Genomic DNA, 26,341 nt, shown 5'->3' with positions numbered 1-26,341 from the left:
TGCTATTTATTTTGCATGGCCCCAGAAGGCAAAAGCAGGAAAGTAATTAGCTCTCCCTCAGTGGAGGGTTTCTGGCAAATCCTGGATAACCACTTGTAGGGTAAGACAGAGAGGATTCTTGCTCAGATGCAGCCTGAACAAGATGGCCACTCAAGTCCCTTCCAAGCTCCAACTTCTGGATTCTTAGGGAAGAATACCAAAGATGCTTGCTTTTTGAAAATTCATACCTCTCCACTCCTTTTCTGTCTTTCTATCTTGTGCTGGCCCCTTCTAACCTTCCTCCCCTCCCTTTTCTTCCCACCGCCAACTCTCATGCAATCCTCTGGTTATACAAATCTCCACACCATGGTATCCCTTCTTATCTATGCTCTAGAATTACCTCTCTACCCTTCCTCCTTTCAATCCACCTTCCTCCACCCCCAATCAAAACACCCATTTTCTTAATATACATCTTATTTGCTGAGGTTATATTTTAAAGGTTTCAGAAAAAGGAAAACCTGTTAGGAAATTACAAATAAAAAGAGAAAAATAGGAGGCCTGAGAATAAAGCTATCTGCCCCTTCTCTTAGCTCTCCTTCTGCCTTCCTCCTATAATAAAAAAGAGGAGGAAAAAGGCTGAAGTGGAGGAAGATGAGGAATGTAGTTGTCTAAACTTGTCCTGATACATTAACTCAGGCCTTGGCAAATGAGTAGCTGCCAAAATGTGTAGTAAGTAAGCCAAATGTATCTTTGTTGCATTACCACCTCTTTGGGGATAATGATGAATAATAATAACGATAAAACAGCTAACCTTTGTTGATGTTTGTCCTTTGTTCTGGAGGAGGATCATGACATCAGGAAGGTGATACCACGACTTGCAAGTGAATTAGATTTAAGTGAGGCAGGACAGTGCAAAGTCACCAGCCTCGCTTTCTCCTCTTGAGCCATCTGGGCCCAGTGACAGGATATAGATCAGGTTTACAAAGCAATTTACAAATATTATCTCATTTTATCCTTACAATAACCTTGGAAGGAAGGTGCTATCACTATGAGAAAACTGAGGCAGACAGAGCATAAGTGACTTGCCCAGGGTCACACAGCTAATAAGTATCTGGGTCTGGATTTGAACTTGGGTCTTTCTGACTTCAGGCCCAGTGTTCTATCTACTACTCCACCTAGCTGAATGAAGAATTGTGAAGCCAGAGATCCTTCCTGATTACAAAGCTCTGAGTGACTACTTTATACAGTTATGCCTTCCCCATCATGACTTTCTCCATCAAGGTTTTAATAAACTGCAGGTTGGCATAAGAAATTAAAGGGGAATTTTGGAAAGTTTTGTGGAAGTCACAGACAACACATGAAGACCAGCAGACAGCAAAGGAAAAAAAGTTTAGAAACTCTGAAATATATGAAATATATGTATAATATCAACCCAAATTTTACAATAAGGTATTGTAAATACCCCATAAGAGAAAAAGAAAAAATTCAGACTTCTCTGGTACAAAGGGAGGGCCAAAAATTTTTATATGGATTTTCTAGATCTTGGGGGAGTCATGCTCCGTATATCTACCTGGAAAGGATCTTGCTTGGGCCTGATGTGTTCACCCTTGGCCATGCCTGTACCCATAAATATTTACATGAAGAGATTTGCAATAACAATTGTAACTGTCCTTCACTGAACTGTGTCCTCTTTGATCACTGGTGTGACCTTTCTGCCTCTGGGCCAGAATGGGGAGAATACCTCCATTAACCTCAATGTCTTCACTACCTAACCCCTGCCAAGCAAGGACCCTGACCTTTTCTTACAGCAGAGCTATGCAGGCTTCTGCTCAGAAGACCAAGTTTGGAAAGAAGGAAAAGGTCAAGGCTGCCCAGGAGGAAGAGATCAAGCTGGTGTGGGCCAACAGCTGAACTCTCTGAAAAGTCAGAGACTGCAGCTAGTGACTTAGTTTTTCTTTGTAACCACACCCCATGAGTGACCTTCCACCAGAATAGGTTCTAACTCTCCAGGCAGCAGCTCCTATAGTACAGGAAGAAGCTGAGATCCACAGGGGTGGGGAACCTGTAGCCTCTAGGCCACATGTGGCCCTCTAGGTCCTCAAGTGCAGCCCTTTGCCTGAATCCAATCTTCACAGACAAATCCCCTTAATAAAAGGATTTGTTCTATAAAACTGGGACTCAGTCAAAAGACTGTACCCAAGGACCTAGAAGATCACATGTGACCTCGAGGCTGCAAGTTCCCTACCCCTAGAGCTCTGGGTTGACCTCTCCTATTCATTGTGTGGTATACTGGCTTTGTGGTGAATTTAATAACTGCTCCTCTCCTCCCCCACCTTAGCCACTTCCTCCAATAAACAACTATTTATCAAGAAAAAAAAAAGATTGAATGAAAAAGAATTTTAAAAAGAGCTTACTAAACCACAAAGGAGCAGCTAGGTGGTACAGTGGATAGAGTGCTGAGCTTGGAGTCAGAAAGACCTGAGTTCAAATCCAGCCTCAGAACCTTCCTAGCTGTGTGACCTTGGGTAAGTCACTTAACGTGTTTGCCACTAGAGAAGGAAACGGCAAACCACTCCAGTATCTTGGCTAAGATAACTCTTTGCTAAGAAAACTCCATGGATAGAGGATCATGGGATCACAGAGTCTGACAGGACCTGATTGAACAACAACCACAAGAAGCCACAAGTGTGGTGCTAAGTTCAGTGGATTCAAATGCAAAAGCAAAGGCAGTCCCAGCCCTCAAGGAGCTTACACTCTAGTAGAGGAGACTGCAAATGTAGGGGAATGGAGAGGAAATCTGGACTAAAAAGTAACAAGACCATGAGTAGGGACATGGAGAGTGGACTGACACATCCTTCCCAAGAAAAATGGCAGAATTGATTTGATGGTAATTTTAGAACTGGAGGAGGGGAAGGTACCCGTGGGGTAGGGAGGGAGAACACTGTAGGGCTGGGAGTAGACAGTGGAATGAATGGAGTGCAGTTAGGGGCTTCCTGAAATAGTAGGTCAGATGCTGCTGTCAGTGATCAAGACACGCATTTCCCACCTCCTTACCCCAATACACTCCCAGTAACTTCCAGTCTCCTCTCAGGCTGTCCCTTGTCACCTACCCACACACCCACATAGGCCTGCACACTAATAGCAAAATTCCCCCGGCAACAACCAGGTGCTAGTCCATTAATAATTTATACTGAACAGTGAATGAGGATTAATTACCCAAGGGGATATTTTATTTTTAAGAGGAGCTAAGAAGGTCTTGAATTCAAATGAATAGCTAACTGGTAGAAAATGCTTGGGAGGAGACAGTCACGAACAAATCCAGCTCCCTCTCTCCTTAGTTCATCTGCCAGGGAATAAAAGAAGCCAGCTCTACAAGCACAAAATAAATAGCCCAGATCTTCTCCCACCCTTGGCAAACAGAACTCAGACAGGCAGCAAACACGGCTTAGTGGAAAGAGTAGTCTAATGAGCTAGACTAGAGAGGCTTGGGTTCCAATCCCAGCTCTGGCTCTGATTCTTACTAGCTGTGTGATCTGGAAGCAAACCACCTAACCTCCCTCTAGGCCTCAGTTTCTTCATCTGTAACAATTCCTTCCTAGCAGAATTATTGCAAGGAAAACATTTTCTAAACTTACAAACGTGTGCGTATACATGCAGTATATATAAATTTTATATAAATATGAAAGTGAGTTATAACTACTATTAAGCTAAGAGAGACTTTAGAAACATGGATTCCAACCCAGTTATTGTATAGACGAGGACACTCAGGTAAAGTGTCACACAATGTATCAGTGGCAGAATCAGGTCTACAATCCAAGTCTCCTGGGTTCCAGTTCAGTGCTCTTGACACCATGGTGTTCGATTAAAAATAAAGAAAAGTGGGGTGAAACAAATAGAGAAACTATATAGTTGAATCAGATTACCTGAGAGAGTGAAGAAAGGTCAGGTTACAATGACCTGGCTTCTAGCTGACTCATGGGGAGAAGGCTGGGGGCCTAACCAGTCGCATGAAGCAAATGACTATGGGAAAGAATATTTTATATTCTTTAAGGAGCAAGGGGACACTTTAACATGGCAGAACTAATGTGATGATGATTTCAGAACTGGAGGAAGGGAAGGTACCCATGGGGTGGGGGTGGGGTGGGGAAGTGGGGAGTATTGTTGGAAAAATGGCTGGGAGTAAACAGGGGAATGAATAGAGCACTGACTTTAGCAGGAATGATGCTCTCAATTTTATCCTGTATATTATTTTATCCTGTATATTATAACTTGTTGGTATATGGTGTGTGTGTGTGTGTGTGTTTATGTGTGTGTGTGTTTTGCATACTGTCTCCCCTATTAGACCATAAACTCCTTGAGAGCAAGGACTGTCTTGCTTTTCTTTGTATGCTTGACACATAGTAGGCACTTAATAAATGTTTACTGACTGACTCTTTGGTGTATTTGTCCTTAAAAGTACTTGAGAAGACATACTACACCTCCCAGAACTCCCAAGTCAAGTATGAGGTCTTGTCCATTGCTACAGGGGTGGGAGTAGTAAGATGGGAGGGTGGGGGAAAGAAAATGAATGTTTAGTTATTGAATTGATTGAAATTTGAAAAAGATTAAATTGAATTGATTTGAAATCAATTTGTTAATTTAATGTCACTTGTTAACAATTAGTTAACAAATTAATGTTATTTGTTAGCCATTAATCTAATTGAAAATAGACTAATTTTTTTAAATGAAGGTTATATGAGTTCTAAGTGTCTCATTTTATTCCAAACCAATAGGTCCTGCACCAAAACACCTTCCTTAAAAGAACTCTTCACAGGACCGTAACATATTAAAGATGGAAGAAACCTTACAGATCCTCTAGCTCAAAATTAACTTTACAAATGAGGAAACTGAAGACTTGCTCATGGTCGTCCAGGCAGTAAATGACAAAGACAAGACTCTAATCTCAGCCCACTGACTCTTTCTACTCCCATAGGCAGGCTCACCTCCAGATAATGTAATTGACTAATTGTTTCCCAAATAAGCTGAGACCATTAGCCCTTTCACCTCCCTTGGCAGCCTGGTATGGGGGGCCTGGCAATGTGTTGAATTTGCATACATTCTTCCTACCAGAGCCCTCACAGCCTGTCAGCACAATTCACAGGAAGGAGTGGGAGAGGAGAAATAAACAATGGCAGGGAGACAGGATCATGGGAATAAGATTAATAAGATAAATAAAACAGACAGAAGGCAAAAGAGAATATGCATCTATTTAGAATTTCAAAGGGAGAAGGTACCTAACTCTTGCATTTTCTATATGAGGAAGCTAAGGCCCAGAGATTTAGCAAGTTGTTAATGCCAGTATCTGGGACAGCTAGGTGGCTCAGTGGATAGAATGCCCAGCCTACGGTCACATCTTCCTGAGTTCAAATCTGACCTAAGACTTCCTAGCTGTGTGACCGTGGGCAAGACTCTTCACCCCGTTTGCCTCAGTTTCCTCATCTGTCAAATGAGCTGGAGAAGGAAATGGGAAACCACTCCAGTCTCTTTGCGAAGAAAACCCCAAAGGGGGGTCATGAAGAGTTGAAGATTGACCAAAACAACAACAAAAACAATGCCAATGTCACCCAGCTAGTTAGTGAGAGAACCAGGCATTATGGAGTCTTAGACGGGTACTGGGCTCTCTCAATTAAACCCCATGCCTTCTTCAGCTCTCCTTGCCTTTGGAAAGTTGTTTGGGGAGGTCTGAACGAGGCACCTGGTTGGCACAGAGGACCAGGCACCGACTCCGAGTCATAAAGACCTGAATTCAAATCTTCTCTAGACATTCTCCTACCATGTCACCTCAGGCAAGTCACAACCTGAGTTTCAGTTTCCTCACCTATAAAATGAAGGAATTCCTCATCTATAAAACTGATGACTTCTAAAGTCTCTTCTAACTTTAAATCTGGGATTCTAGCAAGCATTTCTACAGTCCTTGAAGGTTTGCAAAGTGCTTCACGAGTGTTATCCGAACCTCACAACAACTCTAGAGGCAGGTGTTATTATTTGCATTTTACAGATGAGAAAACCGAGGCAGACAGAGGTTAAGTGAATTGCCCAAGGGAACACAGCTAGTAAGTGTCAGAGTCCAAATTTGAACCTGGGTCTCCTTAACTCCAGACCCAACTATCTACTACACCATCTAGCTGGCTATGAGTTTTTGAGTAGAGGTTAATGATGATAATGATAATAATGACTATGATAGCTAATATTTATATAGCACTTACCACGGGCCAGGCGCTGTGCTAAACACTTTACAATAAATTATCTCAAGTTATCCCCACAACAATCCTGGGAAGTAGGTCCTATTATTGTCCTCGTTTTTACAGTTAAAGAAGCTGAAGCAGACACAGGATTAGTGATTTGCCTAGGGTCGCACAGCTAAGCAGATATCTGAGGCCAGATTTGAACCCAGATGTTCCTGCCTCCTGGCCCAAAGTTCTCCCGCTGTGCCACCAGCTAGCTATGATCTTTAGGGTAGAGGCTAGTCACTGGTTCATTAACAAGCAGGAGAACTTTTTAGGTTGGGAGGGAGAAGGAGAAGTGGGGAAATGACCAGAACATTTGTTTCAACGTAGCCACAGAATCTAAGAGGACTGAAGGAAAGTTCCTACCAGTAATATACTCTCTAATACCTCTCTCTTCCATTTTTCTTTCTGAACTGACCCTTTTCTGATTTTATACCAGGATGGGATTTCACATCTTTCCCCTCCCTTCTTTTCCTTCCTCTTAAAATGAGGAGTTCAGGAAGAAGTTACCCATTTCAGCATACTACAGAGCTAGAAATACAAGAAGGTTCAAGAAGGAAGGGTTCAAGGGTGGGGAACTTGTGGCCCAAGGCTGCATTTGGTCCTCTGGGTCCTCAAGTGTGGCCCTTTGACTGAATCCAAACTTCACAGAACAAATCCCCTTAATAAAAGGATTTGTTCTGCAAAACTTGGACTTGGACAAAAGGCCATACCCGAGGACCTAGAAGACCACATGTGACCTCAAGGCCGAAGATTCCCCACCCCTGATAGGTAACAGACAGTCCAGCAAGTTCTGACACCTTAGCCAAATCACTTACTCTCTTTTTGGGGCCCCATTTTCCTCATCTGTGAAATAAGGAGTTTAGGGATATTTTCCAAGGATGCATATGGATTTAACATTCTATGGTTGGTGCCATATTTATCTCTGTGCCTCTTCCTCTCCCTATGCCTTAGAGTCCAAGGAAAAGAAACTTTACTAGGGAATCACTCACTGAATTGAAAAACATTTTTGACTACCTACAGTCTGATGTTATATGTCCAACATATTCTAAGAACTGCACAACATTTAAATCAAAATCCATTCCCCTATCCAAAAATGTAGACAATGCAAAAGACCTGTGATTTATTTCATCAGTGTAGGGAACTGCTGATGGGGACTTTCTTTTACTAATGCAGATGGGCATGTGACTTTCCCAGGGTCTTTCTTACAGCTAGTAGTTGTCAGAGGCAGGTCTTGAACCTAGATCTTTAAAACTCCACCATATTACCTCTTACATGGAAAAATATTGGCACAAAACCATAGCAATCATATGTATAAACATGAACATAAATGTACTTGTTTTTCTTTTTAATATAGACATTCCCTGCTTTCCATTAGCCTGACCCCCAATTTTACAGACGAGGAAACTGAGGCCTAGAAGTATTAAGTGATAGGGAGATGACATAGTTTAGATCTGGAGTCAGGAAACTTGGATTTAAATTCTAGTTTTGTGACATCTGACAAGTGATTTCTCTGGGGTTTGATGTTTTCATCTGTAAAATAAACAGGCTGTCCCAAAGAGATCGATGGAAGAGGAAAAGGACCCATGTGTCCAAAAATATTTATAGAGATGTCTTTACTATAGCAAAGAGTTGGGAGCTAAAGGAGAGCCTGACGAATGGAGAATGCCTGAACAAATGGGAGTGTATGAGTGTAATGGAATGTTCTTGTTCCCTAAGAAGTGATGAAAGGGATAGTTTCAGAAAAACCTGGGATAATTTGGATGAATTAATACAGAGTGAAAGGAGCAGAACCAGAAGAAGAATTTACTCATTAACAACAAGATAATTCTGAAAGCCTTAAGAATGGAAAGCAAATGGTATATATTAGAGATTCAGTTTTGGGTACAATCCTTTCTTTCTCGTCTGCTGTATATTTGGAGGTGTTCATTTTAGTTGATATTTACTAAGTTAAGAATTTTTAAAATGGGAAAATATTTTTCAAAAAGACCTAAGAACTCTGGTTAAGGCTGTGACCAATAACAATTCCAGAGTACCAGTGATGAAGTAAGCTACCCTCCTCCTGACAGAAAGAGGATGGGCTCAAATTACAGAATGAGATATGTTTTTATACACAGTCAATGTGAGGATTTGTTTTGCTTTACTGTGCACATTATAGTTACAAAGGCCCTGGTTTTCTTCTTTTCCTCAATAGTGGAGGGGGGAAGGGTTAGGAAAGGAAAGCTAGGAATAGGCTTTTAGGAGACAGAGGGAGAAAGAGAGAGGTAGAGGGTAGGCAGGGAAAGAGGGTTGAGAGAGAAAGAGGAGAGGGAGAAGAGGAAAATGAAAAAGAGAAAGGGAAAAAGGAAAGGGAAAAGAGAAAGGGAAAAGTAATAAGGAAAGGGAAAGAAGGAAAGGGAAAAGTGAAAAGGAAAGTGAAAGAAGAAAAGGGAAAAGAGAAAGGGAAAGGGAAAAGAGGAAGGGTAAGGAAAAAGGGGAAAGGAAAGGGAAAAGAAGGAAAGGGAAAGGGAAAAGAGAAAGAAGAGAATGAGAAAAGAAAGAAAACAAAACAAAACAATGAACATGTCAGATTAGATGATCTACAGGATCTTTCTATAGTCCTTTTCCCAAAGTAGCAAGGCCAGGACTAGAACCTAGGTTCCCTTACTTATAGGGTTCTAAAGCTAAAATATACTTTAGAAATTGTCTAGTACAATTTATCCTGTCTATATCGTGTTTGTGCATAGTTGTTTGCATGGTTTCCCCATTAGACTTGGAGCTCCTTGAGGACAGGGACTATCTTTTGCCTTTCTTTGTACCTCCAGTGCTTGGCCTAGTGTCTGGCACATAGTATGCTTAATACATGTTTGTTGACTGACCTCAAACTTTACATTTAACAGATGAATAAATCCCAGAATGCACAAAGCTAAGCGCCTAGTCCCACAAACACCTCAAACTCAACATGTCCAAAACAGAGTTCATTATCTTTCTCCCCAAACCTACTCATCCTTCTTCATTTCCTTTAACCTCATCATTTCCTTTAAGAGCTCTACAATCCTTCTAGTGTCCCAGGCTTATAATATGAGGGTTATCCTTAATTCTTCCATTCCCCATATTTCCAATTAGTTGCTAAATCTCAGTGTTTCCACCTTCACAACATCTCTCGCATCTGAGCCCTTCTCTCTATTCATGTAGCCACCACCTTAGGTGAATTTCTCATCACCTCTCACCTGGACTGTTGGAGATGTCTTCTCATTGGTCTTCTTGCTTCAAGTCTTTCCCCACTCCATCCATTCATTCTCCACTAAATTACCAAGGTGAGCTTCCTTAACCACCATGCACTTCCCTAATCAATAGACTCCATTTGCTTCCTGTTGCCTCTTGATATAAACTCCTGTGTTTTGCTTTTAAAGTCCTTGGGTCTTAGCATACATTACTCTCCTTACTCCTTTCTGTGGTTCAGCCAAAATGGCTATATTGTTGTTCTTCACACATTAAACTCATCTCCCCTCTTTGTGTTTTCGCATTGTCTGCCCCCAATACTTGGGACATCCTCCTTCCTCCCTTCCACTCTGTAGAATCCCTTAACTTTTTCAAGACACAGTCCATAGGAGTAGTTAGGTGGTTCGGTGGATAGAACACTGGCCCTGGAGTCAGGAGGACCTGAGTTCAAATCTGGCCTCAGACACTTATTAGCTCTGTGACCCTGGGCAAACCACTTAACCTAGATTACGTGCCCCCCCCCCCCAAAAGACACAGTCCAAGGTCCATTATCAATATGAAGCCTTTTCTAGTCCCACCAGCCCCTCTTCCCTCCTCAAACCACCATTTACTTCTTTTGTCTTTGTTTTGCATATATATGTACACGGGCAGCTAGGTGGTGCAGTGGATAGTTCCAGGCCTGGAGTCAGAAAGACTCATCTTCCTGAGTTCAAATCTGTCCTCAGACACTTACTAGCAGTGTGACCCTGGGCAAGTCACTTAACCCTGCTTGCCTCAGTTCCTCATCTTTAAAATGAGCTGGAGAAGGAAATGGCAAAGCACTCCAATATCTTTGCCAAGAAAACCCCAAATGGGGTTGGACATGACTGAAAAATGACTGAAAAACAATTGTTTGTGTATATGTTTGCTACAGTGGGATGTAAACTCCTCAAGGGCAAGGACGATTCCATTCCTGTCTTTGTATCCCCAATGTGCCTAATACACAGTAGGCACTTAATAAATGCTTGCTGGTTGATTTGCCCAAGGTCAATGTAACCATTAAGTGGACAGGCCAGAACTTGAACCTAACTCCAAATCCAGTGCTTTCCCCCCATTACACAAAACTACCTCATGGCAAAGGACAACAGACTGAGGATGAAGGGTCTCTATTCCAGAATAATGCCCTCTCCTTGCTTTCAACATGTCTAAGGCGGAAGAAAAGATTATACAAACTCAAGCACACATAGTTTATCTCTAATCTAGATAATTCAGCAGGTATATTTGCCAGTAGCAGCAATAAAATAATTATTTTAGATAACAATGTCAACAATTCCACAAGCATATATATTCTGAATTAAAAGGGAGGAAAGGAAGGACCTAATCCGTTGAGGTTTCAATTACACACCAGGGAAACTGACCAGCCATAATCCTTTACTTCCTTGGGTTCCAACAAGCAAGTGTAGGAACACACAGACACACAGAACAGAAGTGCTTCTAGGCTTACTAAGTCATCCAGAGCTATGCCTAGACACTTCCTGGATCTTGTCTTTTGGGCAACCCCAGCCCCACCCTGGTTACTTTTCCTTTTCCACATTACCTACTCACACATTCCAAACTGATGTTCAGCTGAGTGGAAAGAACTGGCACAGCCACTCGTAACCCAGGAATGAATAGGTCTTTTGTAGCAGTAGGAGTATAGGGAAGCAGAACTTGGGACTCAGAAGACCTGGTTTCAGATCCCAGTTTTCTTGCAATGAAAGGTATGACCTTAGTTTCTTCATCTGTAAAATGGGATCCTTTAACAATGCCTGAACAAAAGCATAGGTCTGAACGTGTCACCACTTTATTTGATAAATTTCAGTGGTCTCCTATTAACTCCAGATTCAGATATAAAGCCTTTTGGCATTTAAAGCTGTTCATAAACTAGCCCTTTTGGACCTTTCTAGTCTCGTTAAACTTTATTCCTGTCCACAAACTCTATGATCCAGGTTTACTGGCCTATTGGTCCTTCCTTGTGCCTGATACTCTACATCTGTTCTAAGTGCCTTTAACTGGTCATCCACCTAACTGCCATTCCTGCAATGCTCTGTTCTCTCACCCTTAAGACTTTCTTATACTTACTTTCCTGGCTTCCTCCACTCAAATCCTACCTTCAATATGGTTTCCCTGCCCTCCCCCAGCCCCCACCCCCTAGCACCTAGAGCTTTTCCCTTCAAAGATCACCTTCCCCATCTATGTCTTTACATTTAGATTCCTACAGGAGAGTGAAAGCTTCCTAAGGGCAGAAAATGAATCCCCACCAGTATATAAGGCAGGTGTTTTGATGTTGTTTGTTTTTGTCTAGACCTGCCCTCTGAGGCCATCTAGCACTGCCCCCTCTTAGGACAGATGAGAATATGGAAGCCCAGTGAGGTTACAGGATGTATCCAGGGTAGCACAGAGAGTAAGTAGAGGAGGCTGAAAGCCCATGGCACTCTAAAGGAAAAAGGGAAGAGTTAGATCAGCAACTGTTCTGCAACTCTTCGAGAGTTTCCTAGAGCCACTGAAAGATTAAGTGATTTGTCCAGGGTCACACTGCCAGTATGTCATAAAGAGGACTTGAACCCAGATCTTTCTGATGCCATGGTCTGCTCTCAGTATACCATACAATACTGTTACTTCCCTCTAAATCTGAATTCTGTTTCATATACAGGATACTTTACCACAGATTTTCTCCCTCCATAAAAGGTAGGGAAACGATTAGAAAAATTCATACTTCATCGAGTGTGGGCTTAATTGTGTATTTTGGGGAAAGCAGAGGCAGCTGTATGGCCACACCGCCGTCATACTGTCTAGAAAAGCTGCTGTCTTTCGCTGAAAGGCTTTGTTTGATTGGCCACTCTCAGCACTCAGTTCCTCCTGCACTTCTTTTGAGGAAGTATCAAGGAAATGTTTTCCCAGCAGCTGCCCAGGAAGTGGGTGGAGGGAGAGTTTTCATCCAGGGCTGGATGAAGACATCGAGAGAGAAAAAGCATGGCATCCAGGCTAAGAGGCCCCGGGCAAAAATTAACTTACTTTCTTTATCACAAACATACTGACTATACAAACAGGAGAACTCCATAACTGCATGTGTACAAAGGGCTATCACAAGAAAATGCTATTCACCTGGAGAAAGAGAGAGAACTGATGAACTCCTGAGTGTAAAGTATAATTTTTTTACCATCTCATTTTTCTTGCTCTTTTTTTTTTTGCAACCTGACTAATACGGAAATACATTCTGCATGATTTCACATGAATAATTGATATCATATTGCTTGCCTTCTCCATGGGTGGGGGAGGTACTGGAGGGCGAGAGAGAATTCAGAACTCAAAATAAAAATAATGTTAAAAATAATTGTGCACTACAACCAAGATGGAATTGGGGAAAGGAAAGAGAAATGGAAAATGGGGAGGAAAAGGGAAGAGAGAGGAGGAGAGAGAGAGCAGACAGGAAAGGGAGAGGAAGAAGAAGGGGAAAAAGAGAAGAGAAGAAGAGAGAGAGGACAGGGAAAAGAGAGGAACATAGGAACTACTGGATCAGTAGTCAGAAAAGCCGGCTTTGAGTCCTGGTTCATTCTGTTAATTCCCAATCTAGAACATCAGTTTCCCAATTGGTAAAATGGAAATAATCAGAGTAATTGCCCTTGGCTCTGGTACTTGTCAAGAATTTCAGATATGTTTCCAGATCAAACCTGGAAGGAGTTAGTAGGCTTATCTCAGAAAAGTTTAGATACATTTTCCTTTCCTTGACTTTATTACAAAACATCTCTTTCCCAGTTCCTTTCAACAAGAAAGCATAAATTAAATATTTGATTTCAGTGAAGTGGCTACAATATTTGAAGTTTGCCCAGTGTAACATATAGTAAGCTATGAGTCGAAAAATAAGTTTTGCTTTTCCTCTTCAAAGTAGCTAGATTGAAATTCAATTAAATCAATTATAAATTTGAAGTGAAAAGAAAACATTTTATTTTTTTTATTTAATATATTTAGTTTTCAGCATTGATTTTCACAGGAGTTTGAATTACAAATTTTCTCCCCATTTCTACCCTCCCCCCCACTCCAAGATGGCATATATTCTGATTGCCCTGTTCCCCAGTGAGCCCTCCCTTCTGTCACCCCACTCCCCTCCCATCCCCTTTTCCCTTCCTTTCTTGTAGGGCAAGATAAATTTCTACGCCCCATTGCCTATGTATCTTATTTTCTAGTTGCATGCAGATTTTTTTTTTGTTTTTGAACATCTGTTTTTAAAACTTTGAGTTCCAAATTCTCTCCCCTCTTTCCTTCCCACCCACCCTCCCTAAGAAGTCAAGCAATTCAACATAGGCCACGTGCGTATCATTATGTATAACCCTTCTACAATACTCATGTTGTGAAAGACTCACTATATTTTGCTCCTTCCTAAACTATCCCCCTTTATTGAATTTTCTCCCTTGACCCTGTCCCCTTTCGAACATGTTTGTTTTTGATTACCCATCTGCCCTCCCTTCTATCATCCCCCATTTTTTTATCTTCTTCCTCCTTTTTTCCTGTGGGGTAAGATACCCAATTGAGTATGTATGGTATTCCCTCCTCAGGTCAAATCTGATCAGAGCAAGATTCACTCATTCCCCCTCACCTGCCTTCTCTTCTCTTCCTACAGAACTGCTTTTTCTTGCCACTTTTATATGAGATAATTTACCCCATTCTATCTCTCCCTATCTCCCTCTCTCAATATATTCCTCTCTCATCCCTTAATTTGATTTTATTTTTTTAGATATCTTCCCTTCATCTTCAACTCACCCTGTGCCCGCTCTCTCTCCACGTACATATATACATATATATATATACACACTCACATATACATATATATACATAAACATATATATATATATATGCATATTCCCTTCAGCTACCCTAATACTGAGGTCTCATGAATCATACACATCATCTTTCCATGTAGGAATGTAAACAAACAGTTCAACTTTAGTAAGTCCCTTGCAATTTCTTTTTCGTGTTCTTTTTCTTGATTACCTTTTCATGCTTCTCTTGATTCTTGTGTTTGAAAGTCAAATTTTCTATTCTGCTCTGGTCTTTTCACTGAGAAAGCTTGAAAGTCCTCTATTTTATTGAAAATCCATATTTTGCCTTGGAGCATGATACTCAGTTTTGCTGGGTAGGTGATTCTTGGTTTTAATCCTAGCTCCATTGACCTCCGGAATATATTCCAATCCCTTCGATCTCTTAATGTAGAAGCTGCTACATCTTGGGTTATTCTGATTGTGTTTCCACAATACCCAAATTGTTTCTTTCTGGCTGCTTGCAGTATTTTCTCCTTGATCTGGGAGCTCTGGAATTTGGCGACAATATTCCTAGGAGATTTCTTTTTGGGATCTATTTGAGGAGGCGATCGATGGATTCTTTCAATTTCTATTTTGCTCTGTGGCTCTAGAATATCAGGGCAGTTCTCCTTGATAATTTCTTGAAAGATGATATCTAGGCTCTTTTTTTGATCATGGCTTTCAGGTGGTCCAATAATTTTTAAATTATCTCTGCTGGATCTATTCTCCAGGTCAGTGGTTTTTCCAATGATATATTTCACATTGTCTTCCATTTTTCCATTCCTTTGGTTCTGTTTTATAATATCTTGATTCCTCATAAAGTCACTAGCTTCCACTTGCTCCAATCTAATTTTTAAGGCAGTATTTTCTTCAGTGGTCTTTTGGACCTCCTTTTGCATTTGGCTAATTCTGCCTTTCAAGGCATTCTTCTCCTCATTGGCTTTTTGGAGCTCTTTTGCCATTTGAGTTAGTCTATTTTTTAAGGTGTTGTTTTCTTCAGTACATTTTTCAATATTTTTCTGGGTCTCCTTTAGCAAGCCATTGACTTATTTTTCATGGTTTTCTCATATCCTTCTCATTTCTCTTCCCAATGTTTCCTCTACTTCTCTAACTTGCTTTTCCAAATTCTTTTTGAGCAATTCCATGGCCTGGGACCAGTTCATGTTTTTCTTGGAGGCTTTTGATGTAGGCTCTTTGACTTTGTTGACTTCTTCTGGCTGTATGTTTTGGTCTTCTTTGTCACCAAAGAAAGATTCCAAAGTCTGAGACTGAATCTGGGTGTGTTTTCACTGCCTGGCCATGTTCCCAGCCAACTAACTTGACCCTTGAGTTTTTCAGTGGGGTATGACTGCTTGTAGAGTTAAGAGAACTATGTTCCAAGCTTGGAGGGATGTGCCAGCTCTTTCACACCAGCATTTCTCCTTCCCCAAGAACCCCCAACCCGGACTGGACTTAGATCTTCAGCAGGCTCTTCACTCCTGCTCTGATCTGCCACTTAATTCCTCCTAACAGGTGGGCCTGGGGCCTGAAGCAACTGCAGCTGTAGTTCTGTAGCTGCCCCACCTCTGCTGCCCCTGGGGTGGTAGCCGAATCTCGAACTCCTTGCACTCCTGCAGCTTTTCCCACTAACCTTCTCTGTTGTCTTTGGTGTTTGTGGGTTGAGAAGTCTGGTAACTGCTGCAGCTCACTGATTCAGGGCGCTAGGGCACGCTCCGCCCAGCTCCTGGTCTGGTTGGTCCACGCCACCCACGCTGGGCTCTGCTCCGCTCCCAGCTCCGTGAGGGATAGACCTTACCCAGAGACCATCCATGCTATCCCGGGCTGGAGCCCTGCTTCCCTCTGCTATTTTGTGGGTTCTGTAGTTCTAGAATTGGTTCAGAGCCATTTTTTATAGGTTTTTGGAGGGACTTGGCGGGGAGCTCACACTAGTCCCTGCTTTCCAGCTGCCATCTTGGCTCTGCCCCCGATAAGAAAACATTTTAAAAAGTAAAATAAATTAATTTTAAAATTTCATCTAACTTTACCTCATTTCCTTCTTTCTTTTTTGTTGGGATCTACACCAGATTTATTTTTTAAGGGAAAGAGCTAGGGATATTTGTATTCCTTATATCACAGGTGCTTGTATCAAATGAAATGATGTATGTGAAAGTACTCTGTATCTATAACTTTAAACCATTATATAAATGTGAGTTACAATCATCATTATTGTTATATTAATGAAGTCAATACTTATGAGTGTTGGTTAAGTTCCAGCATTGCCCCTGGAATTGGGGAATGAGAAACAATGAAAGTCTAGCAAAATCTTGGCTCTAGAAAATTTGAAGGAATGAATCATTCTGGATAGGTGTATTCTTCAAATTAAAAAAGAAAACCCTTACATGTTTTGTTATTCTGCATTTGAAAAAACCAATGAGCATAAACATCTCAACTTACCAGGAAGAATAGAAAAAGACTACTTTACTTTAAAAAGGTATAATAAATTCGATGTTAGTTTCAAAGTTGTCCTGCTTAACTGTGTTTCCCATTAAAATTCCCTTTGTTCTTTTTTAAAAAGATATGTTTCAATGGCCCCCCTTTTTTGGGGGGGGGGAGGGAAGAGTGGGAATGCTATTACTTTCCTCTTCTCTTTTTTCCTCCTCTTCAACTTTTAAAAGTTTTACCATCTGGAGTACAAATCTTTCTAAAAAATATATGCAGATATGCCTACAGTCTAAACTAAACTACATTAAACATAATTTTGGCTTGGGATGACACAGGTGCATTATAAACATCAATTACTACCCAGGCAACACTGCTAGTAATACCCTCAGAGGATGGGTCTGGGATGCTGTATTTTTTTTAAGTGCACTTGAGAGTTTTTAAATAGTAGTATTTCTACCTCCTCCCTTGTTGCCAGCCACTTCTCATCACCAACTGCACTTAAAAATCAGATATTTATGTACATAATATGTCTAAGTAGGGTCTGAATGAGGCCTGAGGGACTGTCCTGTAAGAAGAGTAAATGAACTCTGGTGTGAGGTCTTTGTGACATATTTTGGCTGCTCAAAGATCTTTTTTGGGCTTGAACACCAGGCTGAGGAGTTCGTATTTTGTCGTTGGTAACAAAAAGTCACTGAGTTTCTGAAAGGAGGAGCGATATCATTTTTGGGAGGACTAGCTGGGCCATCTATGGCAGGTAGAATGTCAGTTCTTCAAAGACAAGGGCTTTTTTACAAAGATCCTAGATCTAGAGCTGGAAGAGATTTCAAAGGGCATCAAGTCCAGAGAAATTCAATGAATCTGAAAGAGCAACAGAGATAGGAGGTGAAGCCAGGTTCTCTCACCGTGGCCATTTCTACCGTGTGATGCTTTTGTTTTTGCTCTTTGCAGCCTCAGTGTCTAGCATATTACCTTGTACAGAATAAGGTATTTAATAAATGTTTGTTTAATTGAATGGATTGGGGAGGGGAAAGAGAAAGACAGAGGGGGAGGGAGAGAAAGGGGGAAAGGTGGGGAGAGGAGAGGGAGAGGAAATGCTAAGAGAACAAATTGAAAGAGATCTGTAAGAAAATGAACTGGTGAGATGGGCAGCTAAGTGGTCTGGTGGATAGGGTGGCAGGCCTGGAGTCAGGAAGGCTCATCTTCCAGAGTTCAAATCCAGCCTCAGACACTTACTAGCTGTCTGACCCTGGGCAAGTCACTTGATCCTGTTTGCCTCGGTTTCCTCATGTGTAAAATGAGCTGGAGAAGGACATGGCAGAACGCTCCAGGATCTTTGCCAAGAAAACCCCAAATGGGGTCATGAAGATCTGAACACATGACTGAAATGACTGAACAACAACACCAACAACAAAAATAGCCAGTTGAATATGGGGAATGAAGTCCGAGGTGACTTTTCCTGACTCTACCTGATTTCCAAGGCAGGTCTCAAGGGAAGAAGTATGAGCTATCAACAACCATATCACTAATAATTAGAGGGATGCAAATTAAAAGAATTCCAAAGTTCTATCTCACATCCATCACATTATCAAAGATGACAAAAATGGATAATTACAATGGTTGGATGAGTTGTAGGAAAACAGCCCACTAATGTGATTATTGGCAGAGTTGTGCATTTGGAATTCTCAAGGGAAATACTAGCCATTCTGGAAAGTAATAAGGAACTATGTCCCAAAAGTCAAGAAACTGCAAAGCATCAATACCACTACAAAGCCTATACCTATATGAGATCCAAGAAAGAAGAAAAGGATGCACATGTATAAAAATTATTTATAATAGCTCTTTTCATACTGGTAATTAGGTAGTACAGTGGATAAAATGCTGGGCCTAGAGTCAGGAAGGACTGAGTTCAGATCCAGTCTCAGAGATATATATTTGCAGTGTGACTCTGGGCAAGTCACTTAAGCTATGTCTCCCTCAGTTTGCTCATCTGTAAAATGTAGATCGTGATAGCACTGATTTCCCAAGGTTGTGAGGATCAAATGAGGTAATATTTGTAAAGTACTTAGCACACCACAGCCCTCTCTGACTTAAGTCTAATTTACTTGCAATTCATGGCATCACCTTGTTGATGTCATGGTCCTCTTCAAGAACAAAGGACAAACAACAACAACACATAACAGGCAGTTGCAACAATGACATTACTTGCAGCTACTGTGGCTACAATAACACCAGCACACAGGAGGGCAACTAGCACAGGGTCTTTGATCTGTTTTTCTAAGGAAAGCAACTTTAAGGGGTTTATAATGTCACTTTAATTAAACATATATCTCTATCTCTATCTATACCTATATCTATCTATCTATCTATCTATCTAATTTACTTAGTTCAGGAGGAAAAGTCAATACTTGAACTTCAGAGAAAACACAAACAGAAATTACAAGCAGAAATTATATAAACAGAGCAAATAACACAAATCAGCAGACAGGGCTTCTAACTATCTGTCCATAGCAATACATACATAGTTACCAGAGAGAGAGAGAGAAGCACCAGCATTTAGGTTACCCAGAGTCTCTACACCAACACTCTTCCAATGAGTGAGCCCCAAGCAAAGTGCTAACCTCAGAGTATATATACACTTCTTCAGGGTCAGAGGGCATCACAACCATGTGACTCAAACCCATGTGACGTAGGCCTTCCCGTGACTTAAGCGGGTCATCAAAGACTCCCAATTCAATCAAAGACTCTTGATTGAAACAAAGGCAAGACTCAGAGGCACTTGATTGCCTTAGTGCTGAGAAGCATTCCAAAACAAAAGACAACAAAAAGTTCCACTTTACTTGCCATTACAGCACTTTATAAATGTTTATTCTCTTCCCCTGTACACCAAAACCGGAAACTAAGAGAGTGATCATCAATTGGAGAATGGATGAATAAACTATGGTATAATAATATAATAGGTTACTGTTGTGCCCTGAGAAATGATAAAGGGGTGGTTTCTGAGAAATCTGGACAGACTTTTACAACCTGATGCAGAGTGAAGTGGGCAGACCTAAGAGAAGACTGTATACAACAACAATGTTGTAAAGACAATTTTCAAAGTTTTAAGAACTCTGATCAATGAAACCATCAACCATGATTCTAGCATGTTGCCCACCTCCTGACAGACAGCTGATGGACTCAAGAAACAGAATGAGACATACATTTTTGGATGTGATTAATTGGGTAACTTGTTTTGATTGGCTATGTGTATCTGTTTCCAGGATTTTGTATTTCTTTTTTAATTTGAGGGAGAGTTGGGAAGAAAAATCATAACAGCTGGCATTTATAATGGCCCTTTAAGAATTGTAATGGCCCTTTACTTATGTTACCTCACTTGATCCCCACAACGACCCTGGGAGGTAGATGCTCTTTGTGGAAGCATATTAAAAGCTATTTAAAAAAAAACAACAGAAATATCAACAAATACTTTGGCCTAAAAACTCTGCCTAGAGTGCTCCCTTTAGAAAGGTAAGCAGAACAAAAACTAAAGCCTTTCTTGGGGAGATAGAAAGAATAACTCTTGTCTAGTTAAGATCATGACCTCCCCACCTGCCTGAAGTGAAAGGTGTTGGGATCCACGAAAGGGAAATACCCTATCACTGAAATTAAGGCACTCATGATGTGGATCTCCCACTGATTCCTTTAGGGGAGTCACCCAGAAGGGAATGACTTGGTTACTTAACTATTCTGGAATGTTAACCGAAATTGTATTTTTACATACTGTGATTTTCTATGTTGAAGATTCCTATAAATGTTACCTTATATTTTCTTCGGGTAGAGAGGCATGGGGGAAATTGTCAATTTGCACAGCTTTCTCTTTCAAAACTAGAAATATCTTGAATATAGATTAGATAATTTTTTTCCATCAGACCTGAGCCATTAAAAGGCAGTATTAATATTTTTTCTTGGTTATATTATGATCCCCATTTTAGAGATATGGAAATTGACACTGTGAAAAGAAGTAACTTGTCCAGCCTGGATCGCTTAACTAGTGTCTGAGGCAAGATTTGAACTCAGGCCTTCTTGGATCTAAGTCTAGTACTCAATCTACTGTGCCACCTATTAGTGGGGAAGGGAAGAGGAGGAGAGAGGGAGAAGAGGGGAGCAAGAAGGGGAAGAGGAGGATGGAGGAAAAGAGGGAGAGAAGAAGAGTGGGAAGGAAGGGAGAAAGAGATAAAAGGAGGGAGGGAGAGAAAAGAAAGGAAGGAAGGAAAAAAAAATTACTGAAGCAATTTTTTACGTCCAGAGGAGAAGCGAAGGAAGGTCAAAAAGAAACAGAGAAGCAGGGCAGCTTTGTAAGTTTTATGTTGAATTTATTTTAGATTAAAAATGAAAAGCAAAAGGTAAGAGTAAAGAAATTTGCAGGTTCGTGTCTAATCTACTTTTTCTGCTCTACTTTTAATGTGGAAATAAATACTCATTTCATTTGATTTTTGCTAAATTCAGAATTTTCTAAAAGTGAAAAACCAAAAAAAAAAAAAAGATATCAGCTGGACTAGATGGCCCCTGAGGAAACCTTCAGCTTAGAAAGTCTGTGAAGTTGTTTCCTTTGTGAGAATGTAACTGGGGGCATGGGGAAGAGGGCAGGATTGGATGGCTGTCTAGGAAGATCTAATGTCTGCTCCTAGTGGTGGGGCTGCCTGTCGCACAGGTATCTGAAAGTGGGGAAGGGAAAAAATCTGACAAGAAAGTATAGCAGCCATACACTAACCTGAGGCCTGAATGGCAGAATTAATACCATACTGTAATCCCAGGGAACTTCCATACTTTAATTTAGGTGTAGTTTAATTGTTTGTAGCTGTAGTCCCTTTTCTTTCGCATTTTTTTTTGTTCAGAACCATGATTTCATTGACACAAGGAACTCCCACTAAGAAAATTCTCTCCACTCCTACGCAGATCAGCTACCTTTTCATGATTTATAGTCTAAAAGTAGTGGTGTAGGACACTGAGGCATTATTGAAGGACTTGCCTCCAGGGTAACACAGTCAATGTTTCAGAGGCAGGATTTGAACCTGGATCAAAGGAGTCAGCTTGGCATATAGTAGAAGGAGTTCTGGCATTGGAATTAGAGAACAGATTCAAATCTCGCCTCTCATGCTTGTTGCCCAGAATTACATAACCTTGTGTTATATGATTAATACCCTTAGGTCTCATTTTCTTCATTTAAAAAAGAGGAGGGTTTTTGGGGGGGGGCGGGGAAATGGTTGAGTTTTTTTTGGGGGGGGGTAAAACGAAAGACTTAGAGTAGATGGTCTTTAAAGAGCCTTCAAGTGATTCCTGATTCTGAACATAGACTCTGCTACCCAGCATAGCACACTGCCTCTTTTCCTCAGGCATAGGGCTTGTCAAATTCACAGTACTAAGGGATTTGGATAATTGATGGACAAAGGGGTTGCCTTGTAGTTAGTCAGACCTAAGTTCAAATCCCACCTCAGACCCTTACCAGCTGTGTGATTGCAGACAAATCATCTACCTTCTTTCATTTTTCATTTTCTCATCTGCAGAATTGGGGGGTGGGCGTGGATTCAGTAGTCTCTAAGGTATCTTCCAGCTCTCAATCTTTATGAGCCTATGATTATTCTGGGTAACACTGGAGTCCCCTAGAACTCCCAAGAATATGATTCCTTGAAGTCCTCTCATGTCTCAGTATGGTAACTAGCTTCCATTTTAATAAGGCTTGGTAATTTTGCCTGAGAAGTTTCTATGTTCTATCAAGATTGTTAAATGGGGACTTAATCCTTTTGACATCCACAATGTGTTTGTATACCATGTTAAGAGTGCCATGTAGTGGAAAGAATCATCTATTTGGATTTCAAGAACCTGAATTCAAGTACCAGTTTGGCCACATATACTGTGTGTGGCATGCATTTCACTTCTCTGAGATTCAGTTTCCTGATAAGGAAGAGGGAATGAATATGTTTGCACTGGCAAACCCACTTTGTAAACCTGAACATGCTAAAAAGCCATGGACTATCATAATTACTCATCTGTCTCTCTCTCTTTCTCTGTCTCTCTCTCTCTCTCTCTCTCTCTCTCTCTCTCTGTCTCTCTCTCTCTGCCACACAGGATTCTTACTGTTATAATCTCTGAGCTGATCATTCTTTGATAACTGGGAGGAGGGGGATGATGGAATAATGGGTCAGAGAGCAGCCACTCCTAAAAAGAAGTAAAAACATATATGAAAAGGGAAGAAATAGCACTGAATAACCTCAGGCAGGGGTCCATAGGAATAGGTATTAAAAATGAAAAGTAGTTTACTGTTTAAGGGGGGCCCACATTCTAATTTCAGATCAGTTTTCTAAGATGACAAGATTATTGATACTGGAGATAACAGTAATCACCTAGTCAATTGTCTTGTTTTACATATGTGGAAGTTGAGACCTGGAAAAGGAAGTAATTTCCCTATGGCCACAAAGGTAGTACATAGCTGAGGAGAGATTAAAATTCAAGTCTGCTGTCTCCATCAGTAGAATCAATAGGATCATACACTTGGAACTGGAAAAGACTGTAGCATCCAAAAAGCCTGACTCCTCATGTTACAGATGAAGAAACTGAGGCAAGGGACATTGCATGACTTGACCAGGGTCCACAATAAGAATCTCTAAGGAGACATCTGAATTTGGTTCTGCCTGATTTCAAGTCCAGGGTATTTTTGCTGAAAGAGCCTATGTATTTATTTAGTCACATTGTTGTTGAGTCACGCCTGACTCTTCATGACCCCATTTGTGGTTTTCTTTGCAAAGATACTGGAGTGATTTGCCATTTCCTTCTCCAATAGATCAAGGCAAACAGGCCAGATGGCCTCAGACACTCACTAGCTGTGTGACCCTGGGCAAGTCCCTTGACACTGTTTGCCTCAGTTCCTTATCTGTCAAATGATTTAGAGAAGGAAATGGCAAACCCTTCCACTATCTTTGCAAAGAAAAAACCCCCCAAATGGGGTCACAAAGAGTCAGACACGACTTAAATAACTCAACACCTTCCTGACTCCTGGCCCAGTGTTCTATCCACTGAGTCACCAGTTGCCTCTCTGCTTAGTAGGCACTTAATAAATGACTGCTGAAGTTGAGTTAGGCCCTGTACTAAGCACTGGAGATATAAAGACAAAAAAAGAAATGGTCCCTGACCTCAAGAACTTGTAGAAAACATGTTGAACACAGTTTGGGTTCCAGGATCTGCTACATTATAACGAGTAAGCTTTTTGCATAGGATTTTTTTTATAGTTTATCCACTTTATTTTTCTTTTACAAATAAATTTATTTTCCTTTAAATTAATTGTAAAATTTAAAGTAAAAATTGAAATTTTTAAATAAAACAATTTAGTTTCCGGGTTGTACTACCTTTTTTTTTTTTTGCTTTTTATGTGTGTATTTTATATACATATATATATATATACATATACATACAAATACATATACACAAAATGTGTGTATTTTATATATACATACATACACATACACATATACATACACACACATACACATATATATACACATAGTCCTGTAAAGTACCCCCTCCTCACCCCTATATCTTAGATTGTCTTATATCCTTTTAGACTCATAAGTGCTACATTCTTTTTTAAATATATATTATTTATTTTTTTTTAGTTTTCAACATTTACTTCTATTAGATTTGGAGTTTTGAATTTCCCCCATCCTCTCCTCCCCCCTCCCCAAGACTGCAAGCAATATGATGTAGGCCTTACTTATACAGTCACAGTAAACATCACTCAGGATGTAAAGAATTAGAACTAATGGGAAGAACCACGAGGAAGAAGAAAACAAAACAACAAAAGAAAAGGAGAGCAAACAGTCTGCTTCCGTCCACATTCAGACTCCAAATTTCTTTCTTTGGATGTGGATAGCATTTTTCCATTATGAGTCTTTTGGAGTGGTCTTAGATTATGGAAACGTTTTTTATGCCTATAGTAAACTAGTCAATGTCTTTAAGGATATATATGGTAGAGAAGGCACTGGACTGAACTGGAATGGGAAGTTCTTTGCTGGGAGCTTCCCTACATGAATAAAACTACAGTCCTGGTGCCTATCTCCTGTCCTAGAAGTTACTCCTTATATAGTCATTTGGGGAGAAAGAAGAGGACAGATGATAAAAAATAGCTCTCCTCGTGGGAGAGAGGTGGTGATCTACAGGTGTACAACGAAACATGTGCAGTCACGTACAGTGTGTTTCTTCTGCTTAACTCTACTTATTACAAAAGAGGGATTGGGGGAGGAGTATTGGCAAAGAACGGCATTGTTTCTTTGCTTTTGAAAGCAACAGTAAAGTTTCAAATAGAAACGTATGTGTAGGATGAAAGAAAAGGAGGCGTGGAAGAGAGGGAGGCATTGAAGAGAGAGCTAGTCTAGCCTCAGCAGAGTCTCCCCCCTAGAGAGTGGCTAGAGAGGATCTTTCTTTGCCCCGCCCACCCCCATGCCCCCCCCCAACCCCCCGCCAAAAAAAAAAAGGCTGGAGGAAAGGACAGATAGGCACCTGCTCAAATAGTTCTGGGCTCCTGTCTCTTAACTGCACCTGTCTCTCCTGGGCCTGAGCTAACAGAGAAGGCAAAAAACAGGTTCTTTCAGAATAGAAACTTGATCACATTCTTAACCTTGAGGGATTGGGATCAACCACATCCCTAGCTCTTCACATTCCCTCCCACAGTCTTTTCTCTCCCTTCCCATCTCCACCCAGGCCGCCCAGCCCAGCTAAAGAACAATGGCTCCCACACGCCCCTGGCCTGGAAAGACCAGCCCGCTCACCCCCAGGGCTCACCTGCTGGGAGCCAGGTAAAAAGGAGGAGAAGAGGTGGAGGCGGCTCCGGGCCCATCGTGGCCCCTTTCGCTCACGATCTCCAAGGCGTAGTTATTTCTTCATCTGATGCAGCCCCAGGAAAGCCTGGTCTTTAGGGCCTTCCAAATGCTCCCTTCCAGGAGGCAGGGCAAGCTTGTGCGGTCCTCCCCAGAGCAGGAGGCTTCTGGGGTGTCATCTCCACCTGTAGCACTCTCTCCTCTGCTCACCCTCCCAAACAAAGCTGCTGCTGCTTCCTGCTCCGCCCCTTGCTCTCAGGTGAACAGGAAGGCTCTCTTTGGCTCACCAAACAGTATTAACCTCCCAATTATCCCGACTGAACTGATCACCGGAGAACCTCCCCCAACACCTTTATTCTCGCTACTCCCCACATTCCAGGGGCGGAAAAACTTTCCAGAAATTCTATTCCAGAAAAAACTTTAAAAAGAAATGACTCTTAATCTAACATTCCCTCCTTCCATTTTTTTCTCCACCACCACCTCCCTTTCCTCCCTCCCATTTTCCTTGAGACTGATCTCACATGGACCTAATTTTCTGTGGCATTTTTCCTTCTTGTTTTCCTATATTTTCCTTTTAACCCAAGGCCTCGTGTGTGCGTGCCGTATGACTTAGAATGAACATCTCTTTCGTTTATTAACAAGATCATTAACAAGAAATGTAAGAGTAACAGCACAAGCTTCAGGATTCCTGAGTTTGAATTCAGACAAGATGAGCACTTTTTTTTAAGAGTAAAATAATTTATTTTTGAGGTAAAACTTCTGACAATATCAAGTATCCATATTACAAGCCCAAGAAATTAAAAAAACCCCAAAG

At 41.1% G+C, this 26,341-nt stretch overlaps 1 protein-coding gene across 1 annotated transcript in view; it reads right to left on the bottom strand.

Moving 5' to 3' along the window:
- Positions 1-25,547, bottom strand: part of ILDR1 (immunoglobulin like domain containing receptor 1) — a 72,316-nt gene extending 46,769 nt beyond the window's left edge. Inside the window, exon 1 of the mRNA XM_036744104.1 lies at positions 25,493-25,547. Coding sequence (XP_036599999.1) covers positions 25,493-25,547 — 55 coding nt within the window. The remainder of the gene's footprint in view (positions 1-25,492) is intronic.
- Between the last annotated feature and the right edge of the window lie 794 nt (positions 25,548-26,341).

The sequence above is a fragment of the Trichosurus vulpecula genome, chromosome 2 (assembly GCF_011100635.1).
Source record: "Trichosurus vulpecula isolate mTriVul1 chromosome 2, mTriVul1.pri, whole genome shotgun sequence".
NCBI classification, from domain to species: domain Eukaryota; kingdom Metazoa; phylum Chordata; class Mammalia; order Diprotodontia; family Phalangeridae; genus Trichosurus; species Trichosurus vulpecula.
The sequence above is the reverse complement of the archived record's forward strand: the minus strand, read 5'-3'. Positions and strand labels throughout refer to the sequence as shown.